The sequence below is a fragment of the Trachypithecus francoisi genome, unplaced genomic scaffold, assembly GCF_009764315.1.
Source record: "Trachypithecus francoisi isolate TF-2019V2 unplaced genomic scaffold, Tfra_2.0 Lachesis_group9, whole genome shotgun sequence".
NCBI classification, from domain to species: Eukaryota; Metazoa; Chordata; class Mammalia; order Primates; family Cercopithecidae; genus Trachypithecus; species Trachypithecus francoisi.
Window position 1 is genome coordinate 63,088,329 of NW_022681474.1, and position 26,753 is coordinate 63,115,081.

At 37.0% G+C, this 26,753-nt stretch overlaps 1 protein-coding gene across 2 annotated transcripts in view; it reads right to left on the reverse strand.

The window, feature by feature from the left end:
* The window catches only part of CCDC7 (coiled-coil domain containing 7), a 438,580-nt gene that overhangs the window by 304,906 nt on the left and 106,921 nt on the right, over window positions 1-26,753 (reverse strand). Inside the window, exons 15-18 of one of the 2 annotated variants that reach the window (XM_033208742.1) lie at window positions 19,652-19,714; window positions 17,474-17,698; window positions 11,713-11,747; window positions 56-329 (exon numbers count right to left, since the gene is read on the reverse strand). In XM_033208742.1, coding sequence (XP_033064633.1) covers window positions 56-329; window positions 11,713-11,747; window positions 17,474-17,698; window positions 19,652-19,714 — 597 coding nt within the window. Of the gene's footprint in view, window positions 1-55; window positions 330-9,057; window positions 9,194-11,712; window positions 11,748-17,473; window positions 17,699-19,651; window positions 19,715-26,753 lie in introns of those variants that run through there. The other variant, XM_033208741.1, reaches the window with a different exon arrangement.

Consider the following 26,753-nt stretch of genomic DNA (forward strand, 5'->3'; position numbering starts at 1 on the left):
ATAGTGAAGGAGCAATATGAAATAAACAGCTTTCAAGTTTCTATATATATCATACCTTTTTACTTTCTGTAAGAACAGGAGGTAAAATGAATGGTGACATCACTGTTTCATTTTTTTGAGCCAATGTTCCAACAGACAGTGAATCTTGAACTTCTTTGCTGGATGATACTGTTGTAAGTGATTTATGATGGGTCTCTGATGGAGATTTATTGGGTTGGTTTTCAGCAAATGAAACTTCATTTGAACTCTCTAAAAATGCTGATTCATCTTGAGACTTAAGGATCTGTGAAAGATCTGAAATAGCAGGGCTAGATCGTTTCTTCTCTGAGCTTTAGAATTATAAAACATCTGGTATTAGATTATGTGAAGACCATTTTATTTGCAAGTGAAGAATCATTTTAATAACACATAAGGATATTAAATAAGTAATTATAATTACTCATTAATTTATGATAATTCCAATATGAAATTGATGCTAGGTAACAAGTTGAAGACAGTAACATATGTCCTGTGATTTAAAGGGATACATAATACTAAGGAAATCATTTAAAATACTCCAATATAATCATTATTCAAGGTCATAAGCCACAGAACAAGAAAAATTTACTCAGCCAAAGTAGAACACAGGATGGTTTGGAGATTTACCTTTTAGTCACATTTATTCCAAAATTATTTTTCCACAATTTTATTTCAGAATGAAAATTAAAATCTCTCCACAGTCGCTTTGACATTAAAAGATCACCATCTTTCACCAAAGTCAATTTCCCAATCTCTGAGTTAGTTTTCTTTAAGGTAAGGGGTATTTATTCTCCACCAGTTGCCAAAGGATCAGATTTCCAAGTTCCAGAACTAGGGTAACCAGGTGTAACAGAATTTGATGCATTTTGTTTTTTTTTTTTTTTTTTTTTTTTTGAGACGGAGTCTTGCTCTGTCGCCGGGGTGCAGTGGCCGGATCTCAGCTCACTGCAAGCTCCGCCTCCCGGGTTTACGCCATTCTCCTGCCTCAGCCTCCCGAGTAGCTGGGACTACAGACGCCCGCCACCTCGCCCGGCTAGTTTTTTGTATTTTTTAGTAGAGACGGGGTTTCACAGTGTTCGCCAGGATGGTCTCGATCTCCTGACCTCGTGATCCGCCCGTCTCGGCCTCCCAAAGTGCTGGGATTACAGGCTTGAGCCACCGCGCCCGGCCGATGCATTTTGTTTTTAACAGCTATTACCCCAGTTGACATAATTTGCCTAAGGTTTGTTGCAAAGTGTTTAAAATAATTTGAATTTTGGTCTCACAGAAGCAAAATTTTTCAGTGTACATACTGCCACCTATCCCACGTTTGTTAGTTTAGAATGAATTCGAACTCCAAAGTTTGGGTTGTAAAAAAGGGAAGTGGGGTGGAGAAGACAGCTCTGAAAAAAAAAGGTAGATATAGATAGATATAGATATAGATATATGGTGTGGACAGTTTTAAAAAACATAAAACTTATGACAGACTTTTGTAGTGGCATTATAAAGCAAATTACAACATTAAAAGTAAAGACAATAGGTGCTTCCTATCCTAGATTAAGGATAGTATCTCATTCTCAAATTTGATTTATTAGTTCTATTTGGTATTTGAATTTAAGATGACTAGTTCTAAAATAAAGTCTAACACTCATCTGGAAACTATCTGTTACAGTTATTCACAAACCACCTCCCTGACACTAATATTATCACATAGCTAAAAATAGAAAGCAAATGTTCTTAAAGATTCTGAAATGGTTATTATGGAACATCATTAATCACTTGATTCTACATAGGCAATTTTCTTATAACAATAGAGAAAATATGTGGCAATACAAAGAACAATGCCTTAAATGCTAATATACTGTTCATTTATAACCATATTCCCACATTCAGGTATGCCCCACTTCTATTGTCTCTTGCAACCATAAGGAACCACAGCATAACAAGCATGATACTTCCGCTGAGGGGGTCAGGAATAAAAAATACTAGGAAGGTATGCAAGCAATGCTGTATTCAAGCTTGTGTCAGTCAAAGAGATGTGGAAATACTTTCAAAGCCCTACTGATTAGATGGTGAAGGAGAAGGAGAAGCGAGGAGGAAGAGAAAGAGGAGAATGAGGAAAAGATAGAGGAGGAGTTGAAGGAGGAGGAGGAGGACAACAGCAATGATGACTATAGAAGGCAGCCTATAGCCATGAAATATTATTATTTATAATAATAAAGCAAGTGATTTGCACCCTCCCAATTATTTGGTGAATCGCCATAAACAACCAAAATAAGATTTATAAATCTTACCAAATGTGTGTCATTCACTGTCTGATTAGATTAAGACTCTATAATAATCACTCCATGTGTAAATACTACCATATAATAGTCTAATTATGAGCATGTATTTTAGCAGCTTTTATATAAGTGTATTGATAGCACTCTACATGACAGTCTTCAACATCACTGAAGTGGTATAAAGAGTGTATCTCCTCCTGCTTGCGAAAGCATTTGTTAACTCTGAAGATCTGAGCATTGCATCCTTTTCTTACTAAGCAAATAGATATACAGGGGCACTATCTGTTATGCATATAATCATGGACATTTCATAATTCTTAAATCAGGCAAAATGGAAAATGTCATTGAATAATAACTGCCCAAACTGCCCTCTTTTTTTTTCTTTTCAATACCTTCTTTTTCAGGAACTTTCCTTAACTCCATCCATTTTCAAAAATGTCAACACAACCCCCAACTCATACTCTTCCCCTTAGGGAAAAAACTCTCTCACAAGTATTGATGTTACACTGAATTTTTAATTATCAATGCAAATAAGAGACAAATTATCAATAAAATACTAATAAAATATTATTGACATTCTTATCTGCAATAATACAAGATGTGGAATGCATTCCTATATACAAGAAAAACAAAAATATTGAGGACCTAAAGTGTGTAATACAGTACAAACTAACATGATTCTAAAAATCAATTTTATAGAAAAATTTCAATATAGGTGTTACAAAAGTCAAAAGTTATAAATATTTTGATAGTTTTTAAAAATTACAATTACCGTTGATCAAATATTCATAGAGACTAGTTTTAGGCTCCTCAACTGAAAAGAAAGTCTAAAAATTTTAAAGGTTCAGTAAAAGTCCAAGATGACTAAGAGCCTGGAAAAAATAAAAGGTTAAAATACTTGAAATTATTAACTTAAAGAAAATTAGTTTGATGGACTGCTTAGAAATAGTTTGTAAATGTGTAAATAATTCTTATACTGACAAGTTGCCTAGCTACATCTAGCTCCACTAGCAATGTTATTACTGAAATAATCGGAAATGGAACTCAAACTATGGGGAAATTATATAGGATAAAAGAAAAACTATTCTCATAATAGAAAAAAAACGTTATCAGTTAATGAGAATGACAAACATGTTTCTGAATGGCCTCAGTTAATATCTCCCGTACTTGGTAGCTTGGCAGAGATTCTCAATATTGCAACGTGCTCTGCTTGCTATTCTGCTCGTAAGTTTTTCTCAATAAACCTTGTTATGTGTAGCTAGTGGTATTGACTCATGTGTATGTTACAGCTTTTGAAAACAGAGAGTTTGGGCTACCACTAAAGTGGGAAATAACCCCATCGGAAGCCTTATACCAGACAAACTACTAAGTTGAAATGGCCAATATCTCAGCGTCCATATCTTAGCGTCCGTATCTTATATAGTCATAAAAACTCAAGAAAGGGCAAACTTCCTCAGCCCCTCCTCATATGCAGACCTAGGAACCTCGCCTGAGAACGCCGGAGCGACTTCCTCGGCCTCCACCGCCGGAGACCGGTGAACCTCGCCCTTTCCTCCTTCACATTGGCTAGCTAATAAAGTTTCTTTTTTTACCTTGGAAAAAAAAAAAAAAACTCAAGAAAGAACAAATTGCTTGTTCTCAGTGAGAATGGCTATAGAGATCAGGTAGCTATGGAATTATGGGACACCATAATCTCAGATTAAGTAGGATGTTTCTTTTGGATTTTTACCATGCACGTTTTCCCTTTGCTCATTTTGCTTTGTATCCTTTTTATATAATAAATCATGGTCATCGTAATGACTATATGATGAGTGCTGTGAGCTCTCCTAGTGAGGGGAGTAGTCCTGGGGAACCCTAACACACAAGGCTACTATTTTGTACTCTATATTAATACTGTTTGCTGTTTCTTTCTCAGATTATATAACTGATAAGGACATTCTGAATTATTAAACCGAGAACAGGTACACAACCATATTAGTTGGATAATTATCTATTGATAACCTCCATAATGACTGGCCAAGCACATGGTGAAAACCTGTCTGAACTGGCAAGATCATTCCATTATATTTCATACAGGAAGCATACAAATAAAGTATTTTTCAAACAAAATGTAACGGATGCAGTGATTCTATGCAATGCTAGTAAGGTTAAGAAAAGAAAAAAACACTAGACACTCCATAGTGGACTACTGAAACTTAAGGAAAGAAACAGTTCCACTTACTCCAGTCTCTGTCATTATACAAGATATAGAATAAATTGCTGCCACTACTGACACACGTATGTAGCTGAGGATTTGGCAAGATATGCCAAGATTAGTAAATATACATTTAATAATCCTTCTTGAGAATGTTTTAATTCCTATTACACACTTTCAGTGTGGGACAAAACCTAGTAAAACGTGCATTGCTAGCAATCTCCAGATATTATATCACACTGATGACTGTGATCAACACCGAAGAAACATTACATGTTGTCTAGGCATACCTGATTAAAGATAACTTTAAATGATCCAGGGCCCTGTTATTCAGATAAATTTGGAGAAGGCAGTCATCATCTGGACAGCATCAAAAAGATACATTCTATATCACTTAAAGCAGGCATCCCCAACCCCTGGACCATGAATGATACCAGTCCATGGCCTGTTAGGAACTCGGCAACACAGCAGGAGGTGAGTGTCGAGTGAGCAAGCAAAGCTTCCTCTGTATTTACAGCCACTCTCCCATCGCTCGCATTACCACCTGAGCTCCGCCTCCTGTCAGATCAGCAGCCGCAGCAGATTCTCATAGGAGCACAAATCCTATTGTTAACTTCACGTGCTCCTTACAAGAATCCAATATCTGATGATCTGTCACTGTCTCCCATCACCCCCAGATGGGACCGTCTAGTTGCAGGAAAACAAGCTCAGGGCTCCCACTGATTCTACATTAAGGTGAGTTGTATAATTATTTCATTATATATTATAAATAATAATAATAAAGTGTACAATAAACTTAATGTGCTTGAATCATCCTGAAACCACTGCCTCCATCCTGGTCCGTGGAGTCTTCCACGAAACTAGTCCCTGGTTCCAAAAAGGCTGGAAACTGCCACTTTAAAGGAAAATTTATCGGGCCTCCAGTCCCAACCACAAAGGATTTTCCTTGTTAGGTAGTGGTGACATCACATTCTACACCTGGTGATTCTTCAAAGCACTATATCAATGCAACTAATTTTAAATAGAAGCTCATATATTAACATGCCTTGGAAGAGGTCTAGTCACCATAAAAACAAGCTCTAACTTTAGATTTTGCCATATCTTTCAAACTCATGGGATTACACATACCTGTAAGAAACATTTTCTGAAGGAAGCTTTTGACAAAAAAACTTTTTTTTTTTTTTTTTTTTTTTGCCAAAGATGTCTCCTACATCTTTGGACGAAATGATTTCCTTCTCCTGCTGAGTGGCACATGCCAGTGACTGCTAGTCTACTACTGAGCCCTAATGGGACAGACTTTTCTCACTCTTCAACCTGACATTTGTATCCCATTATGGGTCTTCTCTAATCCAAAATCTGACAAAGTGGTACATGCCCAGGAAAATTCTACTAAAAGGGGGATATTGCACATCCAATCAATTAGACCTTAGACAAATTCATAAAATATGGCCTTACACTCACAGGCACAGAGATCTCTCTGCTGTTTTAAACAAACCATTGACTCGGTAAGGTACTTGCCTGAAAGATTTGCCACCTGACAAGAAATCATGATTAACTAATGGAAAAGCCTCTCTCAAAGGTCATAAAATCTTAATGGAGTGACACATTCCTTCACCATAATGATGGTGAGTTGTTGAGATCTCATGGTATTGGACATTTTTCAAAACTGGGTAAACTTCAGGCATTCTTCATGGCCATAGAGCACAATCTCCTCAGACTGACTGAATTGCACCCTTATAAAGACTAATGAGCCATCAGTAATGAGCCTAGTTACACTGTCAGGCTATTGGGTCCCCTAGGACAGAACTCTTTTTTTTTTTTTTAATATAATGGAGTCTCACTCTGTCACCCAGTGGCATGATCTCGGCTCACTGCAACCTCCACCTCCCGAGTTCAAGTGATTCCTCTGCCTCAGCCTCCTAAGTAGCTAGGACTACAGGCATGCGCCACCATGCCCAGCTAATTTTTGTATTTTTAGGAGAGATGGGGTTTCACCAAATTGGCCAGTCTGGTCTTGAACTCCTGACCTTGTGATCCGCCTGCCTCAGCCCCCCAAAGTGCTGGGATTATAGGTGTGAGCCACAACGCCTGGCCAACAGAACTCTTTACATGCTTTTCTGAGGTAACCTTTACCCAAGGAAATAGTTACAACAACTTAGTCACAAGCTCAATTCTTATATTCTATGTGTATATGTCCATGAGAAGGAACTGAATCTAAAGGAAAACATTTGACATGAAAAAGCCAATTAAAAATGTGTGACCATCATCTCTAGTATAGTCTTGGGTTCCTGTTCAAATCCATCTCACCATGAAGGAACACAATGGACAATAAGGAATTTATTCAAAAGACATACAAGTCTTCAGGAAGCTGAGGTGTGAAAAGCCCTTGAGTCCAGGAGTTCTAGACCAGCCTGGGCAACATAGGGAGACTGTGTCTCTATAAAAAATAATTAGCTGGGTGTAGTGGTGCATGCCTGTGGTCCCTGCCAATCAGATGGCTAAGGTGGGAGGATGGCTTCAGTGTGGGAGGTTGAAGATGCACTAAGCCATGATGGTGCCACTGCACTCCAGCCTAGGGGACAAAGTGAGATCCTATATCAAAAAAAAAAAAAAGACATACAGGCCACTGTTGTCCATCAAGCTTATTCTACTTGCCATTTAAGGCAGCCTCTTTGAAAACAACCTCCACAAGGCTTGTCAGTCCACTTTTCCTTAATTGTTTACAAGTTACAGGCTACCATACCAAGCAAGGGCCCCTCTTGCCATGGTTAAACTCCAAAGTACCTAGAAGTTAGGGAGTAAAATATCATTTCAAGAGGAATAGTATACTCCTTTTCTTTTCTTTTCTTTTCTTTTAAACCCCCTTTGCTTTGACCTCAGTTGCAAGGGAACACACAATATATTGCTCATTTAAAAGCATCAGATGGTGCTGCAGACATCCTCTTCTAACCCTGCAGGTGACCTATGATGGCAAAATGGTAACTTTGGGGTCCCCACTGAACTATCACTCCAGACAAAGGACAATATGGCTCATCTCCATGGAGAAAAACAGATCTGTTTGTCAGATGTGAACATATCTGACCCTGGGAAATGGTTGGAGGCAGATGTTCAAGGGAGGTGATGAATGACTTTCTCTTTCCTATGGCAGATGTGGAACAGACATTCCAAAACAAAGGTATCTGTACTTAGCCAGGGAAAGAGTTCATAATGTGAAGTTATTAGGATGTTGGTTCTACATCCTCATCTAACCCAGCTGGTGACCTTACTAATATTCTTCTCCCAGACAATACTAAGGAAATTGGTATGCTCAGGTCCAGGTGTCAGCCAGAGCTAATGCAGAGATCTATAATAATGAGTCTCCAAGACCAAAGGGTGGACAGCAGTGAGACAAATCTTTATTCACGGATGGTCCTGGTGATTCTCTTTCTTCCCTCTTTTTGTGGTTTCACAGAGCTGGCTCAGCAGGACTGTTTGACTCACTGATACCAGCTACATTGGTATATAAAGTACCTACTCCCTTCTCCCTTTTTCCAACAAGGCCATTGCCCCAACCAGGAAGCTGTCAGTGATACACAGTTGATTAGATGCTCTCTATGCCCTCCCAATCCCCCTATAATTTTGTAAAGTGATACGTGAGAAGTGGGTTCCTCTCAGCAGCATCTTCTATGGTGAATTCAGCTTTGCTTAATCTAAGTCTATTTCTGTATGGAATAACGACAACTGAAGGGATATTGTATCCTCTATTGCTTCCTGGATTGCAAGGTTTCCTCTATAAAATCTACCTTATGACTACTATTTGGGTCACTAGTCATATACCCCTTAACTGTTATCCCAGTTAACTGAGGATATTAAAAGCTCCTTTAGTCTAGATCTTTTAGTTATAACATAAATTTTCATTTGTAGAAATTTATTTTGATAAAAATTGAAAAGAAACAAAACATTTTAACGCTTTTATTTCACAATTAGATAATGCCTTTTCTTCAATGTTAACACTTTCCTTGACCCCCAATCTAAATTATTCTTTCCTGTGACTGTCAGGTATGTAGTTTCATTACCTTCATGTATTAGTCTTCATTTATTTTTACTTGTTTATGTTTTGTCTCTCCTGTTATAATGTAAGTACCACAAGAGAAGGCATCTTATCTGTCTGATTTTTCAGTAAAACAAAATACCCCAAAAAGAACTGGACATATGAAGGTGACAAAAGTATCTGTTGAATGAGTTGGGTGAATAAATGAATGAGTAAATTCAACAGCTAATCATCTAATCTATGGAGAAAAAAAATGGACAAGTTCCACCACTCTTCTCTTGTATGTTTTTGTGCTTTATAGAAAACCCAAGTAAATAGTGAAAGTCCTAATGAAAGTATTTAGAAAGAAATAGGTTGACTGTGTAACTCTTAAAAATAAAACACCATGAATTAGTTTACATTTTTATTTCTAAAAAGTGTGAATTCCAATGCCGCAAAACATTTAAGAAAAGCTAACAACGCACATGATGTGAAACAATAAATCATTAAAATCTATTGTTTGATTAACTATTTACCACTAACTCATTCCCTAAGCCAAAATAAACTGATAAATGTTGTAAAGAGCAAAATTGTACTTTATTGTAAGCAATACCATGTATCTGCTCAGGTGGGGTCTCCTTACTTCGCTCCCATCCACTCTCTGAAGGTTTGGGAGACTTTTCCAAAGTATTTCAGAAACTCTATTAGGATCTAAGAAGTAACCCAAAATGAAGGTTGATGAATAATATTGTGCCATGTGCTTAATAGTTTGAATTTTTATTATGTTTAGCAATATAATATAATATGTAATGTATTATATTATATTATATTATTATATAATATATAATAATTAACCTAAAGCTATTGAGGGCAATTCTATAAAACCTATCAAGCTGAAAAAACCTATTTTATCTCATATTTTCCATTATTGTCCTTAGTCTAGGATCCAAACAAAATGAAGTTTTGGCCTTTTCCTGAGCACACTGTATAGATTCTGAACATCCTCGTCTTTGCCTCAAAGCAAAGTTCTGTCCACTCGGCACACCCTTTCCTCACATTTCCCTGTTAAAATCCAACCCAACCATCTTTCTTAAATTCGTAATTCTTAATCCAGTCAGAAATAACTTTTCCTCTTCTTTGATGTAGCTTCTTGGTAATGTTTTATAGAATGCAACGGCTGCATTATACTCCACTTATTTTTGTACATGTCTAGTCAACCCTACTAGACTGTTAATGCATTGAGGGCAATGACCATATATTTGAAGCCCTTTATATCCCATAATACCCAGTACAGTGCCTTGCACAGCATGGATGCTCAGTCAGTGTTTCCTCATTTGAGCTAAACTGAATTGAAATGAATTACAATCATCTTCCTCCTGAAGTTATTACATCAATCCACATTTCTAGGGGAAAAAAGGCATTTAAGAGGGATTATTTGATATATTCATTCTATGATTTTTTTTAATCTTGATGTCCTATCATCCTCATTCTGTTGTTCTCCATTGAACCCTTCTTCCATTCTATCACTTCCCATTAAAATTCTAAAATGTGAATGACTTATCAGAAAAGTAGAATGAGGGCTGGCAGGGGTAGTAACTCACTAGGTAACATTTTCATAACCCCTCTTTAAGATTTTTCCGAACACCCATGGAAAGTAACTGAGACTGCCTTACCATGTCTTCATAGAGACTAGAAACTCTCTTAAAAATGCTTTTTGTAAGCCTATGTTTGTATTTTCTGGGATTTACCAATGTACAAAGAGCCTATCACATTTATCAGCAGCAACTAAATGTTCAATATTAACACAACTTATATCAAAAGTTACCACCTCATGTTCTTCAGGGTGATAAACTACTGGCTCTGCAGGATTTTCAAAGGCTATAGGTCACCATGATTGCATGGAAAACTATAGTAGTATTTCATGCTCTACCATAATCTGAGTATGAATATAAGAGCACCAGCCAGACACAGTGGCTCATGCCTGTAATCCCAGCACTTTGGGAATCCGAGGTGAGTGGATCACCTGAGGACAGGAATTTGAGACCAGCCTGGCCAACATGGCAAAACCCAGTCTCTACTAAAAATATAAAAGTTGGCCGGGCACGGTGGCGGGCACCTGTAATCCCAGCTACTGGGGAGGCTGAGGCAGGAGAATCGCTTGAACTCGGGAGGCGGAGGTTGCAGTGAGCTGAGATCATGCCACTGCCCTCCAGCCTAGGCAATAAGAGCCAGATTCCAGCTAAAAAAAAAAAAAAGCACCATGCTTTTGCTTTATTTCTTCCTATTTCTGCATGATACATAAGTTCCCATTACTGTTGAAGATAATTATTAATAATTTTCCTTATACATTCTCAAAAGCTTATAATGCTGACCATACATATTTAAAATATAAAGAAATCAACAATAAGAAACCAACCATAATAAGTGTGCAAAGCAACTAGTGGACCAATGTCTAATTTTCTCTTGGACATTGTATTTAAAACATGTAGTTTTTAGTATATATTTAGTTAGTATTTAAAATATATACTTTTAAATATAAACATTCACTACAAACATTTAAAATGAACATTTTCAAAACTTCTGGCCATTAATCATTACACTTATTACCTAATTCTTGCTAATTCACCTGGGTCTATAATCCATAAATATTTAAAATGGCAATGAAGTACATAAATGCATACTTCTAGGTAATTCCTCTTTACTCCATGGTAATGTGAATCAAGAAAGTCTGTGAATCAATCATAATATAATAATGAAAGAGATTCACTAGTGAAAACTATAAGATTTAACTGGATGAATCAATCAACTCAATTATATATGTGAATGCATGTACATATATATGTGTGCATATAGTAACTGAGTTAAAATGGAAGGTAAAAATGATTTTTCAGCAAGTTGTTTATGTATCTAGCTCGTGCATCTTGATGATAACTAAGTTGAAAATAAGGGTTAGTTCCTCACTATCTGGAAATTTTAATTGTCGTTGTCAGAAAAAAAAAAGTATGTTTGTACATAGACCTGGTCCTTAATTTAAATTTTTCATTTAATTTTTACTTTTGACTGCATCAACTCTTCAAACTTTGATATCTAAAGTTTCTAACATTTTCTACTTAAAATTAGTTTCAAAGAGTTTTGTGATATAAAATTTAATATGGTTATTTTCATTACTTAGGTATGTGAACTGATAAAGATTAGAAAATGACAGAACAAATTTTTAAAAAGTATTTTACCTTTTTTCAATCAGTCTTCCGCTTTGGGCAGTGATCTGTGATAAAGATAATACTAGATTTTAAAACATCAAGTATGCATATACAATGTTTACATTCAGTCATTTAGAAAAATGTCATTTAATATGACAATTTTGTAAGATTAAGGTATCAAAAAAGCAAAGAAATTATCATATTTCAGCATTGGAAGAGACACTAAAGAAGGAGAGTAGGCCCTAAAATTACACTTGTATTTCTAAATTAAGAGCAAATAAGGTTTTATACTTTAAGTAAACAAAAAAAATTTTTTGAGTGAAAGAAAAGCATGTTTATTAGAGCAACGGAGTACAAGAAAACAGCTGCTCCATAGACAGAGCAGGCCTGCTCCATAGGCAGAGTAGCCCAAAATTTATTTCAAACTTGTCTATTACATAATTATCTAATCCTTTTAAATATTCTTGTTGAAGGATGTATAATGCTAATATTATGCATAATAAACTGTGCAGGTGCTTTTTGTAATTTATCAATTTTAAAATAAGTATACTGAGAATACATGTTCAAATATGTTTACAGAAGTATGTAACCAACAGTGTTAGGCCAGCCGGGCAAGGTAGCTCACAACTGTAATCCCAGCACTTTGGGAGGCCAAGGCAGGCAGATCATCTGAGGTCAGGAGTTCAAGACTAGCCTGGCCAACATGACGAAACTTTGTCTCCACTAAGAGTACAAAAATTAGCTGGGCGTGGGGGCAGGTGCCTGTAATCCCAGCTACTCAGGAAGCTGAGACAGGAGAATTGTCTGAACCTGAACCAAGGAGGCAGAGGTTGCAGTGAGCCAAGATTGCACCATTGCACTCCAGTCTGAGCAACAGAGTGAGACTCCGTCTCAAAAAAAAAAAGGGCCAGTGGCTTTAAAAGTGTGATTTTTATTAATAAATTACCTCTTGTGAATATAATACATACTTCTTTCCTATAGTATAAATATTGATTCTAGGTTTTATTCTGGACCTGATTTTCATCTAATTCAGTTTCTTTTATGCAGAGATTAACTGGTTTTATCCTTATTCCCCTGTGGCAAAGACTTCTAAATGGTCAACAAACTAATTTTCTCTTCTTCTTAGACTCAATGTTAGTCTACATTTGTTAATTCCCCCTGTAGTTAAACGTAGCAAATAGAATGTGAGAAAAAAGGATGTGCATCTCCTCCAGCCAGGTCAATGAAAATTACTTATGTTTGTCCTCCATATTCTTTTCTGATAGCTAGGTAACTATGCCCAGTGTGGCTCAGGAAGCCACATGTAAGATGGCAAACCTTCCATATGCCAGGATACCTTAACAACCCTGTGGAGCAGAACTCTCTACCACGAACACTGATCTTGAACTTCCTTGAACTATTAACACCAGGAAAGAAGCTTCCATTGTGTTAGAGCCATCATACATTTTGTGTCTGTATGTCACAATAGTCACAATAGTTATCCTATATACTAACTAATAAATCACCAATGATTTTCATACAGCCTATGCAGACAACTCCTACAGAGCTAAACAGGGATGCAAACTAACAGTTACATAGGACTTCATGATGCACAAAAACAGTTCATAAGCATTATCTCATTATACCCTCACAGTATTCTTTTTTTTTTCTTTATTTTTTGGAGACAGAGTCTCATACTGTCATGCAGGCTGGAGTACAGTGGCACTATCTGGGCTCACTGCAACCTCTGCCTCCCGGGTTCAAGTGATTCTTCTGCCTCAGCCTCCAGAACAGCTGGGATTATAGGCACACACCACCATGCCTGCTAATTTTTTTTTTTTTTTAGTAGAGACAGGGTTTCACCATATTGGCCAGGCTGGTCTCCAACTCCTGACCTCAAGTGATCCTCCTGCCCGCCTCCCAAAGTGCTGGGATTACAGGCATGAGCCACTGCACCTGGCCACAGTATTCTTATAAAGTATTATCATCCTCCATTAATTAAAAGTTTATAGATAATTATGTATAGTTCCTGACAGAAACAATAATAGTTCTTGCCCCTACCTCTGAATTAAAAAAGACTATTATTCTAATAAACAACCTCAAAAACAGATGCAAAAACAAAAAGGAACTACTCTTTCCAACTTGTCATTATGACATACATATGACAGGCCTTTTGTGTAATATAGGGTCCAGTAGTAGGAGTTTCAAATATTTTTCCTTTACTTGTAAATTTTAGGTGTCTATTCCCAAGAGCAAAGGGTGATAAGGTGGCTTCCCTGTGAAGCCCAGACCCAAGAGTATTGAGGCCTTCCCACCTCAGATGAGAAAACCTGCTCTTGATACTAATAATATCACAGCTCCACAGCCAACCAAGGGCACTATGATACCGAGGAGAACTCTATCAGCAGAAAAAATGAAATTAATTTATAGTTACAATATACACAAAAACCTTATTATGGGATCAATAAAAGGGAAGAATACATCTACCCCACTGATGCACAATTATCCTCTTTACAAACAGTATCTTACATGTTATTCCTTTACCCAGAAATTTTCTTTTCCAAAAATTGAAGACCAAACTGCTTGATTTAGCATTCGATTCAGGAATTTTCACAATCTCATACTTATCTATTAATACTCATAATAGGCAGCCTCTAAAATGGCTACCAGTGATCCCTGCTCTTGGTGTTCATCCCAGTGGTATACCTTTCCCTTGTGTGTGAGCTGGCGCTAGTGACTACTTCTACTTTCAGTGAACAGGATATGACAAAAGTGATGGAACGTCATTTCCAAGATTAGACTCCCTCTGTCTCTGCCTCTCTGTCGATTTCTCTCCATCTATGTCTCCCTATATCTCACTCTGCCTTTGTTTCCATGTTGTAAGCTACATTATGGAGAGGCCCCTATAGCAAAGTACTGATGTCTCAAATCAATAGCCAGCAAGAACCTGAGGCCTAACAACAGTCATGTGAGTACATGAATGAGCTTGGGAGTACATCCTTCTCCAGTTGGACCTTAAAATACATACAGCCAAGGGTAATGCCTTGGCTATATCCTTGTGAGAGGGAACCTGAGCCAGAGGACACAGCTAAGGAACATTAGGATTCCTGACCTACAAATATTCTGAGATAGTACATGTTTGCTGTCTACACCACTAAATTTTGGCATAATTTGTTATGCTGCAAAAAATAACTGAAACAGTACTTTTTGTTTCTCATTTATCTTTTAACCAGATACATTTTAGGAAATGGAGAAGGGAGAAACAGTGTTTCAAGCAGAGAACAAAATAGGCAAAATACTTAAGGTTACAGAAAACACCATATGTTCTATGAACTTAAAGAAGGTTCAGTGTAGCTAAAGCATAAAATATATGATACACATGTGCATATGAAAGCATGTGCAATAGCCTGGGGGGATAATTAAAGATGAGGCTGGGGCCTCAGGAAAAGACCAGATCTGACAAAGCCTTAAACCATAATTAGGACTTTGTTCTTAAAGTAAGGGCAACAGAAAGCATTAAAGATTTTAGGCAAGAAGGTAACAAACAAATATCAATTTTTGCAAGATGACTAGCCACCAACATGGAGATTGGCCTGGAAAGACAGAGACCCATTAGAGTCCTGGTGGGAGCCTGACTAACAGAACTGTCAGTAATATTGAGAAAACTGGACAGAATTTGATGGATAATAATTGGGTCAAGACAAAGGAAAAAAAGAAATAACAGTGATGCTGGACTTTCTAGTTTCAGCAATTAGATGGATGAGGATGCCAGGAGATTGAATACTGAGAGATAAAGCGGGTCTGAGAAGAACGCAATTGGTTCATTTGGGGACACGGTGAATTCTAGATGTTTGAAGCCCATTGAAATAGAAAAATTCAGTATGTTAATGAATAATAGGTCTGGAAATGAGGTGTTATTCAAGTTAGAGATAAGAGATTTATATGGCCCTAGAAGCCATGAAGGGATATGAGCATGTTCAGAAAGAGTATATGGAATAAAAAAAAACTCTAGGACAGAACCCAGAGATGTACTAACATTTAAAGAATGAGCAGAGCAAGAGGAGACCAAAGAGGCATCCCAAAAATATATAAGGAAAACCAAATAATTATGCTGTTTCTCAAACAAGCTATAGACTATATATGTACCCCAGAACTTAAAGTATAATACAAAAATATTTTAAAGTAAATGATTAAACATGGTTAAATGCTGCTAAGAGGACAAATGAGATTAAACTATAAATCATCTGGCCAGGCGTAGTGGCTCATGCCTGTAATCCCAGCACTTTGGGAGGTTGAGGCAGGTGGATCACCTAAGGTCTGCAGTTCGAGACCAGCCTGACCAACATGGTGAAATTCCATCTCTACTAAAAATATAAAAACTTAGCCAGGCATGGTGGCAGGCACCTGTAATATCAGCTACTCGGGAGGCTGAGGCAGGAGAATCACTTGAATCTGGGAGGCGGAGGTTGCAATGAGCTGAGATCACAACAGTGCACTCTGGCCTGGGCAACAAGAGAGAAACTCCATCTCAAAAAAATAAAAAGAAAGAAAGAAACTATAAAGCATCCTTCAGAATAGCATCAAATAGATTTGTTGTAACCTTGGGAAAAATAGTTTTAATACAGTGATTGAGAAAGAAGATTACAGTTAAATTACTATAAGAACATGGACAGTGAGTATAAACTTCTATTACATCAAAATCTCCAATAATGATATCTCCTGTTTCACTATTACCAGAACAAGCCATCTGAATACATGACATTATATACATCGTCTATGCAAAGAATCTAGCATATAATAGACGTTTAATTAATGAGTGTTAAGCTAGATACACAAGAAGACAGATGTGTATTGATCTATATATAAACCCACTAAAATTAGAATCACTTATGTGAAAGCAATATGATGTTTTAGCTACTGTTCTGCTTAGGTTCATTTTACTATTTAATCTAACTTTTTCTGTCATATATTAAAACCTTTGTTTTGGATTAGGAGATAAATACTGGGAAATAGAAAACAATAAAGCTTTTAACAAAGCAAGTTTCAAATGCAGCCATATAGACAAACAAAGAAGATATCTTCAGATGTGATTTTGGAGCTAGAAAGACCTGAATTTGAAATCTAACTCAATATTACTCACTGTAATGTGGCATGGCTAATTTTTTAAAGTTTTGGTTTCATCCTCAAAATGGAGGTGCTAATAGCTATCTTATGGTCTTGTGTAAATGACTAGCCCATATACATAGATATAAAATGACTAGCAGATTTTATAATAATGGCAGATATAAAATGACTAGCAGATTTTATAATAATAGCAGCTATAAAATGACTAGCAGATTGTAAGTTGTGCTGCTTCTTTTGTTCTTTGTCTTAAAGCAGCTGACAGACAATCCTACATTTCTTTAAATATTTTATATTCAATTCAGTGTACCTTACTCCATTTATATACATGACCTAACAACTTTAATAATTTTTATTGCCCTCAGAGAAACTATCTTTATTATTTATCTTTCCAGGAAGAAGTTGAGGTCGTTCACAATAAAAATTACACAAAAAGAGAAGGTAAAAATAAAGGACTCAAATCTCAGATGCTGATGTGGTCATTCAAAATCAGTATATATTTAAGTCATAGTTTAGTATTCAAAGATAATAATGAGTTGACATATCCAGAAGGTAAAGGGAAAAAGTAAAAACAAACCCAAAAACAGAAGCATGATTTTTTAAATAACATATACAAATGAAGTAAATAATAATATAAAAGACAAAGTTCTCCCAACATATACTACTGTCTCCATTTTGGTTATTTCCTCACCTGTGGATATTCTTGGATTTTATCACTTGCCCTTTGTCCACCTGAATCTGAAACCAGTGATTTTCTTGTTTCCTTCTCCACTGGTATAGTTTTTGAATCTTCACCTTTAACTTCTGTTTGACTATTACCCACTCGCATGGTTGTCTCAGTTTTCCCCTCACTTTTAAGTAACTTCCTCTCTTGATTTAGGAAATAGTTAAGTTGATGCTTAGCTTTTTCAGCTTCCTGTTTTTAAAAAAGTACCAGTTTATTAAGCATTTTCTGATATTTTCCTGCCAATACTAAAACATTCAGGAATCTGCATATATTTATGCCTACATGATTTCTCAACTCATTTTTACGGAGTTGAAGTGAGCAAAGGTAAGCTATTGGTATAATTCATACTTTAATAATTCCACAGTTAAAATCAGAAGTTGTGAAGAAACCTCTTCCACCTTTGATGGCTATTTTTATACCCAGGAGTTTCTCCTGCCTGTTATTTTTAAGGCTCTAATTATTATACAAGCAAAATAAAAATTAATTTAAGGTATATATTATAAAAACTGATAGACTATAAGGATAATTAGCACCTATAATATCAAAGAATGAAATAAAATGTGGAAAGCAATTTATTTATTCTGGAATAAAATTCTCCTCAAAAATGTCACTTTTTATAATTTTTATTTAGTCATACAATTAACTTACTTATATAAAAGAATATATAAACAAAAAGAAAATTCACAAATAATCTCACCTCATAAAGAAAAATTACTATTAACATTTTGAGGTATATCCTTTTTAAACTTTTCTAAATATAGCTAGTGTGTGTATATATATACACACACTACATATATATACACACACACATATATACACACTATATACACATATATAGTGTATGTACATATATATATATACACACTAGCTATATTTAGAAAAGTTTAAATATATATATGCAGGGTTTTTTGCAACCTCCAGTCTCCTGGGTTTAAGTCATCCCCCCACCTCAGCCTCCCAAGTAGCTGAGACTACAGGCCCACACAACCACACTCAGTCAGTCTGTGTATTTTTAGTAGAGACAGAGTTTCACCACGTTACCCAGGCTGATTGCCAACTCTTGGGCTCAAAGTGATCCACCGGCCTTGGCCCCTCAAAGTGCTGGGATTATAGGCATGAACCACCATGCCCAGCCAAATTTTTTAAATGTTTATCTAAATTGGGTCATACTATACATACTCACATATTATGCTCTTTTCATTAAATAATGTCATAGATATGTTTCTATAACAATAAACGTACATTTAAATCAGAATAGGTAACAGAAGTACATTTAATAATATACCATAATTGTCTTAGCAAACTCCTTATCAATGGACATTTAGATCATTTCAAAATTTTTGCTATGAAAACATATGACATTGTACATACTTGTGCAAACTCTCTGTATACTTTTTTCTTCTTTAGGACAAACTTTTAAAAGCTTTTATTGAGTTAAAAGGCTACATCTTTCCAAGTTTGCTATGTCTTTTCTGTCTCCCAGAAAAGACATAACAAATATCTTTCATACTTCTATTATCAAAAAAAGATGAATATATCAATTCATACTTTTTTGATAATAGAAGTATGAGAAAAGTTGCTCATTTCAATATACAACCACAAATACTACATATTTCTGTCCTTTACATTTTTACCAAGATGGTAGGCAAAACAATTTTATAATACACAAATATACTTTTGTCTATTCATTTATGAAATGCTTATAGCTTTTTTCATTTCTTACTGTATTATTTAACTAGAATTTTAAAAAGAGTGGTAAGAGTCAACATCTTGGTTCAACTGAGTTTAACTGGAATGCTTGCAGTATTTTACCTTTAAGTATATTGCTTATCAGCTTGAAATACATTGTCTTTTTTTCTTTTCCTTTTCTTTTTTTTAATACTGCAACCATGACAGATGAAGATTGCCTTTATTAGCTTAAGAAAGTTTGGTTTTCTTTATATCTCACTATTTTTGGTAAGAATGAATATTAAATTTTATTAATATATCCCTAATGCATAAAATGAATATAGTTTAAACTTGGCCAAACAGTAGAATATGTAGACCTCTTAGCTTACAAAGTAAAAATTATTCATTTGAAAAGTTCTTTGTGGATATTTTCTTTACTTGTTAACAATGTTAAAGAAACATGACATCCTTTACCTGTAAAGCCTGTTTCAATTGCTCCTGAAGGACTTTGTTTTCAATTTCCAGACGTGCTACTCTCTAGGAAGTAACAAGCAGGAAAACAGTGTTTACTTTGGTATTTTTAATTAATTTAGTTTTACCGGTATTACTTTTCTAAAACCCATAGATAGCCAAGATAAGATTTGAGCATAGACATTGAACTGCACACCTCTCAGGTGTAATGATGGATAATGCCTGAAGCTAAAGCTTCCTCTTGATTTTTCACAGGCAAACTGAGCATGAATCGGGGAAATTACAATTGCAATAAATTAAACATTTTATTTCTCCTTTCCTCTAGGCCTGAAATATTTAAAAAGAAAAATTTCAAATTTTACTAAAAGAAGAACTTTTACTCTTAACACAAAATGAACATTGTTCTGGCTTTGTGCAAATGAGCAAATTCTGTTTCACATGATGTTCCAGGAATTCTCCATCAAATTAAAGACACTTTGAGGACCATATTTAGAGTTCCCAGTTCTGCTTCTGATATGACTGAGTTCCCACTGGACAAATGCTGCCACACATAACAACCATAAACTCTGGACTAAATACAAGTATCAACAATAGGAGAACAATCAGGAGTAGGCAGATTTGTTAACTTATTTTATTTTATTTTTTAGAGACAGGGTCTTGCTCTGTTACCCAGGCTAGAGTGCAGCAGTGGGTTCCTAGCTCACTGCAGTCTCAAATTCGTAGGCTCAAGCCATCCTCCTGCCTCAGTCTTCCAAAGCATGGGGATTATAGGCATGAGCCACTACACACCCAGCCAAGTGTAGGTAGATTCTTGAGGGAAGGTGACACTTGGAGGAAGGGAAGAACTCTAGGTAAGATTCTCATTTTTGTGGTTTTTAGTTTGAGGGCAATTCCTATCTGAGCCATTCAAGGTGCCTAATCGCGGATTTTAAAACCACCAGAGGTCAGAGTTCAGGACAATTCAAGCCACTGGAAAGGTTAGAGGGAAATTGTACAAAGAAAAGAATATAAGATAGGGAGACCCAGATTCTTTGTATAAATTCTACCCAAATCTCCACCTGACCCCTGAACCACATATGCATAAAGCAGACTAAGCAGCCTAGCAAAAGCTAAAAAAACTAAAATGCAATTTGAGCTGCTACCTAAATATAGAATTTACATTTTGAATCCAATAGTATTAATTATATATTAAAGAAAAAACAATAACAACCATCAGAAGAACATAACACAATCTAGGGTTTCAAGAATATGATATTCATAATTGCCAGGATATAATTTAGAAATACTTGACATTTGAATAAACAGAAAAGTGAAACTAATTCTTAAGATAAAAGACAATGAGCAAAGAGTGATCCCAAGCAAGACAATCCAGATTTTAAAATTCACATACGGATGTTTAAAGCAAGTATAATAAAAATGTCCAGTATAAAGGAAAATATGCTCATAATAAATAAAAATATGGAAATCTTAGCAGAGAAATATAAACTATAAAAAATGCAGGGCCACACCTATAATCCCAGCATTTTAGGAGGCTGAGTTGGGAGGATTGCTTGAGGCCAGGAATTCAAGACCAGCCTGGGCTACATAGCGAGATGCTATGTCTATAAAACACATTTTAAATTAGCCGTCCATGGTGGTACACACCTATAATTCTAGCTCCTTGAAAAGCTGAGGCAGAAGGATCATATGAGCCCAGGAGCTCAAGGCTGCAGTGAGTTATGATCCTGCCATTGTACTCCAGCCTGGGTAACAAAAATAAGACCAGGTCTCTTTAAAAAAAAAAAAAAAAAAAGTCAAATGGAAATTCTGGAACTGAAAATCGTGATATCTGAATTTAAAAATTTAATGTAAGAACAGATTGGATCTGATGACAGTGGAAAAACACAAACCACTTGAAAATATACCAATACAAAATACCCAATCTAAATACAAACAACAAAGATTTTTTTTTAACTAACAGATACTGAGGCAACTGTGGGATAAAATCAAATGTCTAATATGTAATCATATTCCATAAGGAAAAGAGAGAGAGGAAGTGGTAGACAAAATATTTTTAAAACAATAATACATTGAAAATGTCCCAAACTTGGTGAAATTAACATACTCAACATGTTCAGTGCTGCCCAAGTTGATATTTACAAAGAAAATCATGCCCACACAAAAGCCAAACTGCTGAAAACCAAATAAAACAAAAAAAAAAACAATAAAAGTGGCCAAAGAAAAATGACATATTATACAAAAGGAAATGATGATTTTAATAATTGCTTCTCATCAGAATAAACATGAAAGCCAAGCAAAAAATAGAAAAAAATATCTTTACAGAATAAATGTCCCTTTTCTGAAAGAAAGTTATTTTAAGAAACAAAAGAAATCCCTAAATCTACATTTTATTCTCACTGAAATTTCAGAGAACATAGCATCTATAAAACAGAAGCACGTGATAATGGGAACAAAAGTAAACCTTACAACAACTGCACAAGAGATTTCAATACATGACCAACGAGCTGCTGAGGAAACACGTCCATAAACAGGCACAGAAATGCAATAAACCATGGGATGGGACTAAGTAACTTCAGAGAGGAAGTTGAACAATCCAAAGACGTAGCCCCTACTAAAGCAGAACTAGAAGGATAAACAGAAAATAATTAGAAAGAAAACATTATGACCCTGATAGTGTTCTCTGAATGATGCAATTAGTGTTCTCTGACTGATGCAATACTAAATTAGGATCGCCTGAGATTTTTAAAGAAAGCAAACTTTTTTTTAACTTAAAAGTTCAAGAGGAAGTGAAAAGGAAAAAGGTTCCTTACTTTTGAGAATAAGATTAGAAATCGGGGCGGAGCAAGATGGCCGAATAGGAACAGCTCCAGTCTCCAACTCCCAGCGCGAGCGACACAGAAGACCGGTGATTTCTGCATTTTCAACTGAGGTACTGGGGTCATCTCACTAGGGAGTGCCGGACAATCGGTGCTGGTCAGCTGCTGCAGCCTGACCAGCGAGAGCTGAAGCAGGGCGAGGCATCGCCTCACCTGGAAGCGCAAGGGGGAAGGAAATCCGTTTTCCTAGTGAGACACACAACACCTGGAAAATCGGGTAACTCACACCCCAATACTGCGCTTTAAGCAAACAGGCACACCAGGAGAATATATCCCACACCTGGCTGGGAGGGTCCCACGCCCACGGAGCCTCCCTCACTGCTAACACAGCAGTCTGTGGCGATCTATCCACAAGGCAGCAGCGAGGCTGGGGGAGGGGCGCCCGCCATTGCTGAGGCTTAAGTAGGTAAACAAAGCCGCTGGGAAGCTCGAACTGGGTGGAGCTCACAGCAGCTCAAGGAAGCCTGCCTGTCTCTGTAGACTCCATCTCTGGGGACAGCCCACAGCTGAAGTCCAATAGGGGAAGCAGCGGGGGCCGGTGCAGATGCGAACGACTCTGTCTGGCAGCTTTGGGGAGAGCCGCGGATCTCCCAACGCGGAGGTTGAGATCTGAGAACAGACAGACTGCCTGCTCAGGTGGGTCCCTGACCCCTGAGTAGCCTAGCTGGGAGACATCCCCCACTAGGGGCAGTCTGACACCCCACACCTCACAGGGTGGAGTCACCCCTGAGAGGAAACTTCCAAAGGAAGAATCAGACAGGTACACTCGCTGTTCAGCAATATTCTATCTTTGGCAACCTCTGCTGCTGATACCCAGGCAAACAGGGTCTGGAGTGGACCTCAAGCAATCTCCAACAGACCAACAGACAGTCCTTCTGACTGTCAGACGGAAAACTATCAAACAGGAAGGACACCTATACCAAAACCCCATCAGTACGTCACCATCATCAAAGACCAGAGACAGAAAAAACCACAAAGAGGGGGAAGAAGCAGGGCGGAAAAGCTGGAAATTCAAAAAATAAGAGTGCATCTTCCCCTGCAAAGGAGCGCAGCCCATCGCCAGCAACGGATCAAAGCTGGTCAGAGAATGACTTTGACGAGATGAGAGAAGGCTTCAGTCCATCAAACTTCTCAGAGCTAAAGGAGGAATTACGTACCCAGCGCAAAGAAACTAAAAATCTTGAAAAAAAAGTGGAAGAATTGATAGCGAGAATAATTAATGCAGAGAAGATCATAAACGAAATGACAGAGATGAAAACCATGACACGAGAAATACGTGACAAATGCACAAGCTTCAGTAACCGACTCGATCAACTGGAAGAAAGAGTATCAGCGATTGAGGATCAAATGAATGAAATGAAGTGAGAAGAGAAACAAAAAGAAAAAAGAAGAAAAAGAAATGAACAAAGCCTGCAAGAAGTATGGGATTATGTCAAAAGACCAAATCTATGTCTGATTGGGGTGCCTGAAAGTGAGGGGGAAAATGGAACCAAGTTGGAAAACACTCTTCAGGATATCATCCAGGAGAACTTCCCCAACCTAGTAGGGCAGGCCAACATTCAAATTCAGGAAATACAGAGAACTCCACAAAGATACTCCTCAAGAAGAGCAACTCCAAGACACATAATTGCCAGATTCACCAAAGCTGAAATGAAGGAAAAATCTTAAGGGCAGCCAGAGAGAAAGGGCGGGTTAACCACAAAGGGAAGCCCATCAGACTAACAGCAGACTTCTCGGCAGAAACTCTACAAGCCAGAAGAGAGTAGGGGCCAATATTCAACGTTCTTAAAGAAAAGAATTTTCAACCCAGAATTTCATATCCAGCCAAACTATGTTTCATCAGTGAAGGAGAAATAAAATCCTTTACAGATAAGCAAATGCTTAGAGATTTTGTCACCACCAGGCCTGCCTTACAAGAGACCCTGAAGGAAGCCCTAAACATGGAAAGGAACAACCGGTACCAGCCATTGCAAAAACATGCCAAAATGTAAAGACCATGAGGCTAGGAAGAAACTGCATCAAATAACGAGCAAAATAACCAGTTAATATCATAATGACAGGATCAAGTTCACACATAACAATATTAACCTTAAATCAATGGACTAAATGCTCCAATTAAAAGACACAGACTGGCAAACTGGATCAAGAGTCAACCCATCAGTCTGCTGTATTCAGGAGACCCATCTCACATGCAGAGACATACATAGGCTCAAAATAAAGGGATGGAGGAAGATCTACCAAGCAAATGGAGAACAAAAAAAAGCAGGGGTTGCAATCCCAGTCTCTGATAAAACAGACTTTAAACCATCAAACATCAAAAGAGACAAAGAAGGCCATTACATAATGGTAAAGGGATCAATTCAACAGGAAGAGCTAACTCTCCTAAATATATATGCACCCAATACAGGAGCACCCAGATTCATAAAGCAAGTCCTTAGAGACCTACAAAGAGACTTAGACTCCCATACAATAATAATGGGAGACTTCAACACTCCACTGTCAACATTAGACAGATCAACGACAGAAAGTTAACAAGGATATCCAGGAATTGAACTCATCTCTGCACCAAGCGGACCTAATAGACATCTATAGAACTCTCCACCCCAAATCAACAGAATATACATTCTTCTCAGCACCACATCGCACTTATTCCAAAATTGACCACATAATTGGAAGTAAAGCACTCCTCAGCAAATGTCAAAGAACAGAAATTATAACATGTCTCTCAGACCACAGTGCAATCAAACTAGAACTCAGGACTAAGAAACTCAATCAAAACCGCTCAACTACATGGAAACTGAACAACCTGCTCCTGAATGACTACTGGGTATATAACGAAATGAAAGCAGAAATAAAGATGTTCTTTGAAACCAATGAGAACAAAGATACAACATACCAGAATCTCTGGGACACATTTAAAGCAGTGTGTAGAGGGAAATTTATAGCACTAAATGCCCACAAGAGAAAGCAGGAAAGATCTAAAATTGACACTCTAACATCACAATTAAAAGAACTAGAGAGGCAAGAGCAAACACATTCAAAAGCTAGCAGAAGGCAAGAAATAACTAAGATCAGAGCAGAACTGAAGGAGATAGAGACACAAAAAACCCTCCAAAAAATCAATGAATCCAGGAGCTGGTTTTTGAAAAGATCAACAAAATTGACAGACCGCTAGCAAGATTAATAAAGAAGAAAAGAGAGAGGAATCAAATAGACGCAATAAAAAATGATAAAGGGGATATCACCACTGACCCCACAGAAATACAAACAACCATCAGAGAATACTATAAACGCCTCTACGCAAATCAACTAGAAAATCTAGAAGAAATGGATAATTTCCTGGACACTTACACTCTTCCAAGACTAAACCAGGAAGAAGTTGAATCCCTGAATAGACCAATAGCAGGCTCTGAAATTGAGGCAACAATTAATAGCCTACCCACAAAAAAAAGTCCAGGACCAGATGGATTCACAGCTGAATTCTACCAGAGGTACAAGGAGGAGCTGGTACCATTCCTTCTGAAACTATTCCAATCAATAGAAAAAGAGGGAATCCTCCCTAACTCATTTTATGAGGCCAATATCATCCTGATACCAAGCCTGGCAGAGACACAACAAAAAGAGAGAATTTTAGACCAATATCCCTGATGAACATCGATGCAAAAATTCTCAATAAAATACTGGCAAACCGGATTCAGCAGCACATCAAAAAGCTTATCCACCATGATCAAGTGGGCTTCATCCCTGGGATGCAAGGCTGGTTCAACATTCGCAAATCAATAAACGTAATCCAGCATATAAACAGAACCAAAGACAAGAACCACATGATTATCTCAATAGATGCAGAAAAGGCTTTGACAAAATTCAACAGCCCTTCATGCTAAAAACGCTCAATAAATTCGGTATTGATGGAACGTACCTCAAAATAATAAGAGCTATTTATGACAAACCCACAGCTAATATCATACTGAATGGGCAAAAACTGGAAAAATTCCCTTTGAAAACTGGCACAAGACAGGGATGCCCTCTCTCACCACTCCTATTCAACATAGTCTTGGAAGTTCTGGCTAGGGCAATCAGGCAAGAGAAAGAAATCAAGGGTATCCAGTTAGGAAAAGAAGAAGTCAAATTGTCCCTGTTTGCAGATGACATGATTGTATATTTAGAAAACCCCATCGTCTCAGCCCAAAATCTCCTTAAGCTGATAAGCAACTTCAGCAAAGTCTCAG